Source organism: Dryobates pubescens, chromosome 3, assembly GCF_014839835.1.
Source record: "Dryobates pubescens isolate bDryPub1 chromosome 3, bDryPub1.pri, whole genome shotgun sequence".
Lineage (NCBI taxonomy): Eukaryota > Metazoa > Chordata > Aves > Piciformes > Picidae > Dryobates > Dryobates pubescens.
Genome location: NC_071614.1, coordinates 3,214,491 through 3,227,500, shown reverse-complemented (window position 1 = coordinate 3,227,500; position 13,010 = coordinate 3,214,491). Strand labels below are relative to the sequence as shown.

The 13,010-nt window shown below is 42.8% G+C and overlaps 1 protein-coding gene across 2 annotated transcripts in view; it reads right to left on the bottom strand.

The window, feature by feature from the left end:
- TOX (thymocyte selection associated high mobility group box) overlaps positions 1 to 13,010 on the bottom strand; it is a 208,434-nt gene that overhangs the window by 89,537 nt on the left and 105,887 nt on the right. For both annotated transcript variants that reach the window (XM_009904102.2, XM_054179297.1), the window contains exon 2: positions 4,163 to 4,228. In XM_009904102.2, coding sequence (XP_009902404.1) covers positions 4,163 to 4,228 — 66 coding nt within the window. The remainder of the gene's footprint in view (positions 1 to 4,162; positions 4,229 to 13,010) is intronic.

Sequence of the window (13,010 nt, the reverse complement as noted above, 5' to 3'; positions counted from 1 at the left end):
GTGATTCTGCATCTAAGAATTCTGCTTTTCCTGAACCCTTTCCAAGGCAGCCAGCTCCTGTCTTGCTCAGCTGACTGTGGTGCTAAAAGGTAAGAAAGAAAAGCAGGAATGAGATACACTACCCCAAAATTCTAGTCTACCCACAAGGAAAGACCAATACAGAATAAGAAAGGACTTCTATTCTGTATCATTTATTTATCCATGCCATGTACATATGGCAAAAAAAGGCAGGAGAGCCCTTTGTTTTCCTGTTAACATGAAAAATCTCTCTGTTGGATCTCATCCTATCCCTTTCCACCCTGGAGCTCACCAGGACAAAACACATTTGATACCCATGGTGCATACTGTATCAAAGAACCTCATATCTCATATAGATCTTCCCAGCATAGCTGTGGGAGGAAGGAAAACACCACCTCTGTGCAAACAGAATCCCTTCCTTCGCCTCAGGAAGCTCCTTTTGTCCCCAGTGAGGCAATGGGGATACTGCTCCAAACCATCACCTCCAGGCCATTCCCCTCTCTTGCATTTGAATCATGCAGGGAATTTGGCATCTGGATTCATCACCCTTAACTGCAGAAGTGCCAAGATTTTGTGCAACCAAGTCCTGAATTACACTCAGCAATGTGACTGGAAAGAAATGTAAAATAAACAATATACTTTTATACTGTGCTGAGCGTGGCCCACAGATTACAGGAGGAGGAACTGCACGAAGAACAATTCGTCTCCCAGGTTCCAATTAGAGGTGTAGGGAGGGTGGGGGGGGAAACAACACAACCCACCAATGTATTTGGGAGAATTTGAAATGCAGAGCAGCCATGGTATGGCTGTATTTCAACATGATAAATATTTTCAGATCAAAGTGTAATTAGCAGTGAAAATGTCATGTAGGTTTACTAGGTATGGCTGCTAATGGGCTGGCAGAGCTCGTTTAGGAGATGCCTGCAGTGCAGAGTCCTGTACTACATACATCACAACCCAAAATACAGCACTCACACCTATATGTATATAAATGTGCACAGAGACAGCATTGCCAAACAGCCTTTTGGGACAGTTTAAAAGAATATCATTAATTTTTACTGTATACTTACACTTCTGGCTCACTTCCAGCACTGGCTTTCTGTGAAAATCATTTCAAGTATAGAATTATGCTATTTGCTTGCAGCAACATCACAGGAACAGTAGTGAGCCATATGTTGCTACTTAGCAACTTAGTCTGTAAGTCCCAGAGCATGTACTGATTTGAAAATTGAACAGAAATGATAATTGTTGAGGGATGCTGTGAGGCAACTCATCTTGGATTACCAAGCTATGCAGATGTTTGATGTTATATAGCAAAAGGAACAAAACTATGTTATTCCTGTCCAATGGCTGAGCTTTTATTTATGTTAGCCTAAAGGGTATAAATTGATTTAAACACTTAAAATAACACAAGGTGATGGGTTGCAGTTTTTTTGTGGTGGTTTTTTTTTTTGCCTGTGTGTGTTTTGTTGATTTTTTTTTTCTGTTGTTTTGGGGTTTTTTGTTTGGTTGGGTTTTGGGGTTTGAGGGTTTTTTTTATGGATTTGAACATTTTGCAGTAAACAAAGAACTGAAGCACATGTCAGCATGCATCAGGACCCCAGAAATTCTGCCTCTACAATCAGTTACTCCCAAAGAATCCTAATCTCTTCACTGAAAGGGTTGCCAACTCCTGCAACAGGCTGCCCAGGGTAGTGGAGGAGTTTGCATCCCTGGAGAAGTTTCAGAGCTGTGTGGATGCGATGCTAAGGGTCATGGTTTAGTGGTGACCTGGCAGTGCTGGCTTAACAATTGGACTTGATCTTAAAAGTTTCTTCCAACCAAAAAAAATAATTCTACGATTCTGAATTTTATCCCCCTTGAAAAGAACACTGTCATTATTACAGGCTTTCACATATAGTCACTTGTAAATGATGTAAGCAAGAGAGTAAAGGAGCATGCAGCAGCCCAAGGCTGATGGCTTCTTTCAAAGAGGCACAGAGATCTGACCAGCATGCATTTGGTTGAGTTGAGTAACCTCTTGCCATGTGGATCCCACAACAAAGGACAGATTTTTGACAGAGTTTTCAACTCCACCTGGGGAGCCAGAAACCCAAGAGCTCAGATTTTGTTTGTAAGACCTTTGATGATTCCAGCCCTTCATAAGCATTCGTAGAATCACGGAATCATTTCAATTGGAAGAGACCTTTCAGATCACCAAGTCCAGCTGTTAACCCAGCACTGCCAGGCCACCACTAAATCACATCCCTCAGCACCACATCTGTAACATTCAGGGGGTTCTCTCATCTTTGAATTTGGAAATGTCACATTTGATGGATATATTTTTTTCCTTCAAGACAAAATCATTTGCACTTAAAATATCTACGCTTGGCTCTTCAGAAGTACTCTGAGTACATTACTTCCACTGGAACCAGTGTTAGCTGCATAAATATCTTGGAGAATCTGGGCCTTGTTAGCACATGTAGACACCCCATAAAAGATTCAGCCTCCCACTCTTAATTTTTCAATATGCCATTTAAATTATTTAAGCGACACGCACACACAGCACAAAAATATCAACACAAGAAAAATTATTCTGATGCATAATGTGGGTTTGCAATTCCTTATTCAAAACTATTTAAGACAGACATAATGATTCTCTGAAAGGTAGCAGCTGCCTTATAGCGGCAATCATTCACAGAGTTTGTACTTCTACTGTTTCCAACAAATTCAATTAGCCCTTGCACTTCAAAACCCTTAAGGCATAAATGAGATGATACTAGGCTGCTTTAATCTAATAGTAATACTAAAACTTGTCAGTACAGTTTTTGGATTAATGGTCAGAGAAAAATTAATACTATAATTTTTCATTTTTTAATCAAACAGTTCCATTCTAAACTACCTCTGGATCTTGGAGGGTTCTTAGCTGGCTAAGTTCAATCACACACAAATCCTGAGCACAAAGTACAGCTGCTCTCTGAAGGTATTTCAGAGCAACTTCAGCGGAAGGCTGGGAAGGAGCATGGTGGAACAGTTCAAAGACTGTCTCACACAGCCTCTGTACTGCAGCACCTTCCTGCCCTCAAATGAACCTGTGGACCTGAAGAACCCCACTTCATGAAGACATTTAGCTCTGAAAGGACTGATGCTTTCCAGCGCTGTCGATTCCTAACTTACACCCCGCTCATCTACGCACATTTACTATGCATGCAAACTTACTTCCCACCTCATGAGTGCTTTTCACTTCATCCTACTGGTCCTGCCAGAAAGAAGTACATCAGAAAAGCCACTGCTGAGCCTGAGATAATGCACGACCTAGACCACAAGTCTGATTATTATTCAGGGCAATTTCTGATAGAGTCTAACTGACCTGCACCACCATCACTTATTATTGTGCTATTAAACTGACCAAAACATGGAAGCACATGAAAGTTTCTGCCCTATACATAGATGCAGCTACAGGAGGGAAAAAAACCCCAAATTTCAAAACTATTTTTGCTTTTTAAGAAGCATTTTAACCCCTTCATTCTTTGAAACTTTAGGGTCCAAGAGGAAAGGTGAAAGATTTTTAAATGTACACTTGATACTGTAATTTAGTGTGTGTGGCTCCCCAAAGGGGAAAAGGACTCACAATTACCTGTGAGGTATTCACATTACCTTGAACTCTTTCAGCTGCAAGTTAAAGAGGATGAAGTCTTTGCCTTAACCCATCCGCTAATCACGTAACACTGACAAGCCTCAGCAACACAGAGTCAAAAAAAAGGCAATTCTTCAACCACAACTGGCCTAGGAGTGATAATTAAAGCTATTTGTGACATGAGTAGCTTATAATGATTAACTTGTCTGCAGTCAGATAAACAAATAACTTGCACCTGTAAAGACTTTATTTCCTGAAGGTAAAACAACTGTTTAGGAAAGATCACGCTGGCAAAACAGCTGCTTGCATTCTGGAGAGGAAACAAGGTAGTATCTTCCAACAAACACCAGCTCTGGTGTTTTATCAGCTCTATCTCATTAGCTGGAAACAAGGCTTAAATGCTTTGTTTATAAATTATGATTATTCCTGATTGCAGCAGTTACTGATAGTGCCACTCATTTGCGATGCGACTCTTTGAATTTGTTTAATTACAATTTGAAACAAGGCAGAGAAGATTAATTAACCCACCTGGCTGGCTGGCACATAGTCCTGGCTCGGCTCTGTCATACTCATATACATGTTCTCACCGTCAAACTGCAAAGGAAAAATCATAGTAAACATTCAGCAAACGTTCAGCAAACTTGAAGACTCCTCAGCACCGACTGCGAAAAGGCACAGGAGCCATAAAATAATATTACAGCCTGGTTTTAGAGACTTGTAATTGCCTGTGTGCATCTTGTCTTTGATGTTCCTGTTGTCATCCTTATTGACCCTGGATGTCAGTGATTTGGAGTAATTAGCGCTCTAGTAATTACAGCTAGCAAGCAAGAAATGAATGGTTTCCTTTCATCTGCAATCTGTTTTAAAACAAAATGGCTCATTTTGTGCACCATGTATACATATTGCTGCTGGTTGTAATGAAGCACTAAGTGAATTGCACAGTTACTGGGAAAAGGAAGATGAGAATAGAAATGGCACTAAAATGACTCTTAATGGATTCCAACTTTAGCTTCTGAGCAGAGCAAGAGTTGAAATTTTCAAAACAAATTAAACACCCCTCCAATCCAAACGTTCCCATATCAGAAAGGAGGGAATACATTCCCAGACAGCTTTCAGACATCTTAATGTGGGAAACAGTATACCTCCTGTCCATATGGTGCAGGAGGAGAGTTTGCTCCATGTGTGAATAAAGTAAACACTCATAATCAGATCTGCAAAAATACCCTTCCCTAAATGATAAATACCACCCTTGGAAGTCTGCACAAAGGGGTTCTGCTGTTCTTTTTCCTCCCCTCAGCTGCAGTTAGAAAGTAACAGAAATGTGATAGAAAGGAGTTGATTAAAATCTGAAGGTCTAGATGGGGGGGAAAAACAACCCCACAAACCTGTCAGAGCTGAAGCCTCACCCTGCACCAACACAAAGAAGAATGAACCTGCAGCTTTCTTACGTCACCTGGAAAAGGTCCCCGCAGAAGGCTCATCACGCCCGCTCGAGTGGCAGTGCCAACGGGGCAACTGGAGACCCAGCGCCCACTCAGGAGCTGGGGAAAACCTTTTCAAGTAGAAATGAGCAACAGCAGGAATCCCTATCTCCAGTCATCAGCCACAGATTTCCAGCTGTTATAAGGTCTGTTTGAAATAACTTTCACCTGACCCCTTCTGTGAACGCTTGGAGTGACACATTTTGGACGTGAGCCACAGCTTTGGATGACGCAGTGGCTTTGTGATGAAGTCCCCACTGCTGAGCTTGCTCTGCTCCTACAGAAAGTGGCAGTGAAATATCCTATGGACATTACTCACTCCACGCTGAGCTGGTTGGGCTACTGTACCTGCAAGGTGAAGCACATTCAACCAGACCAAGGTGGCAAATCATAGCTTTGGCAGATAGCTCCACCAGTTTTTGCTGAGGTCACTGAAAAGGTTTCAGCTTCAGCTGTCCATCCTCTTTCTCTTCCAGAGACTTGTAACAGCAGCAAGAGAAAAGAGCAAATGCCAGCTCCTGGCACAGCAGCTGATGGTTTGCCCTTCCTGGCCAGAACTATTTAATAGTTAGTCACAGCCTATCAATCAGAAGTCCTAGTTTCATGGGAGGGGAAAGGATTATAACACAGAGCTGCCATAGGGAATAAAGCACTTCCAAAGTTTGATGGGATAGAGGGAGTTGGATTAGCTCATAAAAATAAGGATTGATGGTTGTTCCTTTATTATTTCTTGTTTACACTTGCCCTTTCAGCTTTCTCATGCAAGAATGTCCTCAATTATTAGCATTCAAAGAGTTTGGGAGACAATTTTTTAGCATCTGGATGGGTTTGCACCCTGGCAAAAGTGTGTTGTTTCTTCTACTCAGATGGACAGGTGAAATTCTGAAGAGAGCTTTCACAGCCTGCAGTTGGAAACCAAGCACTCAGCGTGAGTCCTGCAGGAGCTCAACTTATTCAGCTTGTCAAGACAAAAGGCTGAAAGGTGCCTTGATCACTCCGATTGGTACTTACACCCTGGAAAGATGTCTGATAGCAAGATGTCAGCCTTCCTGACAGTGGCATAATGAGATCCACTGTTGAGAAATGGGATTTATAGAAATTCACTCCTGCAATAAGATACAAGCTCTGGCTTTAGAAGGTAATTAAACATTATGTCAACAGCAAACTCATCATTTCTTGGACATTTGAAAATGAAGTTGGATATCTTTCTCAGAGAAGATGCATCCCATATCATATTTATAAGAAATCCTATAGACAGGAGAGCTACACTGGCTGGCTGTGGTAGCTCCATCTGCCCTGCAAGCCACAATTCCTGAAGTCTCCTACTTGGAATTCCCCTCATTATCTTCATGTCTGCTGCACTACATAGCAAACACCACTGTAGTTCAAAGCCTGTTGCACAAGCAATGAACACAAAGAAATTTCTTTCCTTTTCTGCATGCTGGTTAGACACAGCCAAGGATTATTTCAGTTTATTTTGCCTTTCATAATACCTGAACTTGTGATTTAAGAACTCCTTTATGAGGTATACCAGTCTTCCAAATAATCCCATTTTCTGGATCTCTGGTCATCTCTTGTTGCTCCCAAGCTTATCATCACCAAATCTGCATTCACAAAAAGTTTCCCTAAAGTATTTTCCCATGACTCCTGGAAATGTTGATTGTTTGTTTGCTGTTCTCAGCTCATCTGCCTACCTGACTGGTGCCTTGCTGCTAGTGGTGCCTCCAACATTGGCAGGAGCTTGGATCTCAACCTTTCCTGTTCATTGCTTTCCATTCATCTCTGAAATGGTTTGTGGGCTTAATATGAGAACATATCAACAAAACTGAAACCCAAAGTACAGCTAAAGTTAAACTTCCTGGCCTTTTGGCTTGCCTTTAAATGAGAAATTACCTTCTGCAAGGCTTTGGCTTAATTTGTTAGGGTAAACTCTCAGAGAAGAAAATATATTGATGCATAATATCTGTAAAATCTGAGTGACCTGTTAACATCTAAAAAACACCCAGCAGCTGTTTGATTTATTGCTTAATTTCTTCAATACTTAAGCACAGAGCTGAGGCACTGCAATGTTTGGTGTCTGCTTGTTAGAAGTATGGAAGTGCTGTGTAATAGATTGCAGAATTCAAGAAGATTTGATGAAATGGGTAATTTTTTGTAGCATTTGTATTTGCAGGCTGTGGACTGCAATATATTAGCTGATTCTAACACTGTTGCCACATCAGTATTTGCACTACATTTACAGCTACACAAATCACCTTCTGCTCTCTGCCTACTGCAGTGTGGTGCGTGGCTCCTTGGCAGTTCCCAGGGCTCCACATGTGAGCCTGAAAAACACCTATCAACTGAAATGATAAAGCAAATAGAATAGATTCATAGAATCAATAAGGTTGGAAAAGACCTCAAAGATCATCGAGTCCAACCTGGCACCCAAGACCTCACGACTACTAGACCATGGCACCAAGTGCCACATCCAATCCCCTCTTGAACACCTCCAGGGATGGTGACTCCACCACCTCCCTGGGCAGCACATTCCAATGGCTAACAAATCTCTCAGTGAAGAACTTTCTCCTCACCTCCAGCCTAAACCTCCCCTGGCACAGCTTGAGACTGTGTCCTCTTGTTCTGGTACTGGTTGCCTGGTAGAAGAGACCAACCCCCACCTGGCCACAGCCTCCCTTCAGGTAGCTGTAGAGAGCAATAAGGTCTCCCCTGAGCCTCCTCTTCTCCAGGCTAAACAATCCCAGCTCCTTCAGCCTCTTCTCGTAGGGCTTGTGCCCGAGGCCTCTCCCCAGCCTTGTTGCCCTTCTCTGGCCATGTTCTGCACTTCCTACAGCAGGAATTGCCAGGAGATGCCTCCTTCAAGTTCTCCATGTTTACTAAAATGTTTATAAAAGAGGGAAATTATGATACCAAAATAAAACTAAATGGAACTGATGCAGCACATGGTATCTGTGCACAGCTTGCCCAAATGCAACTGCAAAACAGTAAAATGGGGGGGGGGGAAGCCAACAACTTGATCAGCTGTAAGATCCTTCTCTTGTTTTTCCCAAGCTTCTAAAGCAAGACTTAAACCCTAGATATGCATTTTGCAAATGACAGCTTTTTCTCTCTTCCATGCTTTGTAACACACAGCATCTTTCAACAACTCTCCTCCTCAACAGCTTAACTCCACCTTAAAGTCAGCGAGTTTTGCATAACCTATCCAGATCCGACTGAGTTAAAACATCAAATATGACCCAAAGATGCCTCCAACCACCAGCTTTTCCACCAGATTATACTCCATGCCTTCAAAGTTGCCTTATCTTACTCATCATCCCCAGGTCTGTTAGAACCTTGTGTTCCCTAAACTTCCCTGCCACTCACTGTGCTTGGTTTCCAGCAAAGAAGCTGCACAAGCATCACTTAACCTGGGGATGATTCATCCAAACAGAACAGAGGGAACACAAAGGCAGGCAGTTAAATGAACTGTCTTTTATGAACCTATGGATGATGTGTATATATCAGATGACATCTCATCTAAAGCTTTCCCAACGTGCCTCCAAGATCCTTCGGTATCATTAAGGGCAGATTTCAAAATCCTTCCATTTAGTCTATTAAAAGTGAATGCTAATACAATATTCTGATGGGTGATAATAACTGCTCCTGACAACATTTCTTCTCTTATTAAAGTGTAACTGCATGAGAAGTTTGGGTGAGAGCAAACTGAGAATATGACTGCCCTGTAATACAAGAGGATATAGAACTGGGAGCTGGTTTTAATACATATTCAGCATTGCATCATAGCCTTTATTTTAATTATTAATGTAAATGCAATGTACAGGCAACACTACAGCATTGCCACCTAAAATCTCCTTCACAATAACTCTTAACTATTCATTTTGTAACTCATTTTTCAGGAGTAAAGCATTAGGAAAATCCTGTGTTTTCTGTGCTCTCATTTCTTACAGGTTGGCCAAAGAGTCTGAAGCAGGAATAGTGGGTGTGGTGTGTTTAATTCATCCAAGCAGAGTGATGCCTGGGCCAGGCATATTTGGAGTTGCAAAGAAATCTGCCCTGGTCTCCACCAGCTTTGTTGCTCTTCTCTGGACATGCTCCAGCCTCTCAATGTCCTTCTTGGAGTGAGCACCCTAAAACCAAACCCAGTATTTAAGGAGTGGCCTTACCAACACTGAGTTGAGGGAGACAATCCGTGCCCCTGTCCTGCTGGCCACACTATTTCTGATCCAAGCCAGGATGCTGGTGGCCTTCTTGGCCACACACTACCTCATATTTAGCCAGCTATTAACCAATACTCTTAGGTCTTTTTCCACTGGGCAACATTCCAGCCACTCTACCCACAGCCTGTACTGTGGCACTGAAGATTTTGTGACCCAAGCGCAGGACCTGGGACTTCTCCACCCCAGACCTTCTAGCATTGTGTTCCTCAAGCTGTCTCTTTAGCGCTTTCATTACGAGAAAGAGGAACCAGAGAGCTTGCTGAGTGTGTTCTCAAAGGTGGCAAGCTGGCTGAATATCTAAATATACACTGGTAGTTAAAACCTGAATGACGGCACTACAGCAGTTGTGTTTTTCCTGCACTTAATAGAGGTTAATGTGGAACCAGAGAGGAGGTGAAGGGGAGTGTTTAGCTCCCCGCTTGGAGCCTGCATGTGTCAATGCCTGACAGAGCCTTGAAGTTGTTCTGCAGCATGCAGAGCACCAGCTGAATGAGGTTACAGTGCTGAGCACAGCGGGCTCAGAGAAGTAGGATCAGACTGATAGGAGGAGTGGCAGAGTCCAGGCACAGCAGAATGTATCAAAGACAGCCCAGGGGAGAGTGGGTACTGTATTAGTCCTTTGTGTGCCTTTAAATGGAAGACAGTGAGCACGCAGAGATGAACTCTGAACTCTCCCAGCTGGGCTCCTGCTCCTTTTAACCTTGGGTGTTAAATGAAATAAAATGAAATAAAATAAATAACAAAACAAAAACTCAGCACACTGAGGTCTGGACTTCTCTGCTAAACACTCCCTTGCATATTGAACACTCTTTAAATAAACATATCCAGATCAAAGTGGCAAGTGCTGGTGTTATTATTTTACTCAATCCACACTAAATTATGGATATAGCCACCCACTGAGAAAATTGGGTGATAAGGTGGAAAGGTTTGAACAACTAAGATTAGACCTTTCTTTTTCTACCCACAGCAGTCAAGGAAATTTGTTTAACCTGGTAGGCTGGTAGTATTTTCCAACCCCAACACACCTGGCCAGTGTCATGATAATTTCTGCTCCCTGCATCATGGTAGGGGAAGGGAACTGTGCTATTGCCATTTGGACAGGAAGGGGATCAAGTAGAACAGTAAAGGAATAGAACTCATCTTACTTTGAGCATCAGAATCCCAGCATGGTGGAGGGATGGACCTCTAGGGATCATCTAGTCCAACACCTCTGCCAAAGCAGAATCACCCACAGCAGATTGTCCAGGATCACATCCAGGCAGGTTTGGAATCTCTCCAGGGAAGGAGACTCCACCACCTCTCTAGGCAGCCTGCTCCAATGTTCTGTCACCCTCACAAGAAAAGTTTTTCCTTATGTTTAGGAACCTCCTTTCCACCACTGAAAGCAGTCTGGCCCCATCCTCTTGACACACTGCCTTTATTTATGAACATTCATCTCTGCCTCAGTGTTTCAAATGGTAGATTATGCAATAAAACACAAGAAAGCTTAAAGATGATAGGCAGAGCCAACAAATGACATAGAATAGAATACATAGATAGAATAAACCAGGTTGGAAGAGACCTTCAAGATCATCGCGTCCAACCCATCAACCCATCCAACACCACCTAAACAACTAACCCATGGCACCAAGCACCCTTGTATATCCACATGCAGAGCCTCCTGCGATGCAGTACAGGAGAAAAGAGGCTCCACAGACCTTGATGAACGGACTCTGCACAACTGGGACAAAATCATTCCCTTGCATGACTAGAGCAAGAGTCATGTGCAGGGACCCATGGACAGAATTTGACCCTTTATGTTATTTATAGAGTGCAGGAGGTATACTTAGTTCTTGTGGGAACGTCTGTCTGCTTCTGCACAGCAAAACCTTAGAAACAAAATGGGCCAGAGAAACACCACCCACAAAAACACAAGGAAAACTCCACTGCTTCTCTCAAAACTGCTCTGACAGAGTCTGGATCGATAAGATAAAGGTAACAATTGCCAGGTCACTGGAACATCTCGCCTGAACACTGCTCTGCAGTACTGCATCCAGCTCTGGAGCCCTCAACAGAAGGAGGACCCGATGGAGTATCAAGCGGATACACTGACACAGCAACGTAGAGAAGCCTGCAGTGCTCTCTCCCAAAACAGGTCATTCAAGAGCAGATGTGGTTAAAAACGTTCAAAATGTTACTGAAAAGCAGAAGAGGAAAAGTTGGTTTAATTTTTTTCCTCCCTTATCACCTTCAGTGAAGACATCCTTCATGTAATGAAATCACTTGTCAGTTCTCAAAACCTCCAAGTGTGCTCTACACCTTTCAAGATAAAATGTGACCTTCAAGCTTACAGTTCATTTTATGACTAAATTATTCCACCACTGTTTTCATCTTTTGTTTCTATTTTGTCAAGAGCACTCCTAACAGCTTTTGTGTTGCTGCTGTTAGAGCCTGCAACAGCATTTCCTTTATACAGTTGATATATTTTATTTTAACAGAGGGAAAAAAAGCCAAGCCTGTGCAGATATATTTCAATTTTTCTTACTTTTGAAGGTAAAGAGCTAAAATACAAAGTTATGGTTGAACCTGACACTGGCTTACCAAAACCCTTTAGAGATGAAAAATGTTCCACCTCCTCCTTCCTGTTTGAAGAGAGTGCTCAGAGCTGGCTGCTGCTTTTCCCATCAATAGACTCTGAATCTATTACTGCTGTACATTCCTCACAGCAAATCAGATAGCAAAAGTTACTCAAACTTGGCATTATCAGCACCATGGCTGTTGTCTTTCCAAGAGGCCATGCATATCAGCATGAGGCAGTCATGTTAGTGCTGGGAGGAAGCTCCCTGAGCAGGCAAATCCATCCCCCGAATAATAGCAGCATAGGTTTCACAAAGCATCCGTGAAAGCTTATTGTCAAGTCCTGCTTTGGATACAACTCCAGAAATGCATTTTCCCCTTTCTATTCCAACTCTTCAACAGTTTTACTGCTTTATCTTAAGACCTTTTCCCATCCTTCCAGTCTGCTGAGACTAATGACTCCTACCCTTTAATAACACTCATGAACACACTTACAGACAGAAACTCTGTCCTTCAGGAAGCATATTGTAAATTCCTTTAAAGGTCTCTAACAGCATGGGGGGTTTCCAAACAGTTTTTCATCTGTAACCACTCCCTTTACTGATGTCCCTTCTCACCATCTCAAGTGCTGCCCAGAGGGAATACAATGCTCTAGCTAGCCATGGACAAATCTGAACAGGTTCTCCATTCCTAGGGTTCATCCAGGCTGTGGAAATGCATCTGCCTCTTCCTCCCCCCACAGTTTATTTAGAGGCCTTCCCCTGTCTCCAGTCCTGAAAAGAAGAATCCTCTGAAAGATTCTCCTGACCTATAACAGTAGTACAGAAAGTTGCCAGTGGCCCATGATGGAGACCTCACATCTCCTCCATGCAGCATGAAGCTCTTACCCCAAGCCCACCCTGGCAGCCAGCCTTGCCCCCTGGCAGCCCTCAGCCTTGCTGCCTTCCCCAAGCCCCCAAGGCATGTTGCACACCAGAAACACAAACCAGAGAATGATCCTCCCACATCACTTCTTGTGGCTGTTAACTTTCTAAAAACTCTCTAAAGGTCACTTCCAGCTCAGACCATTCTATGATGTAGGCTTGAATTAATCTCTCCCACATGTTGAGTGCTCTCCCTCAC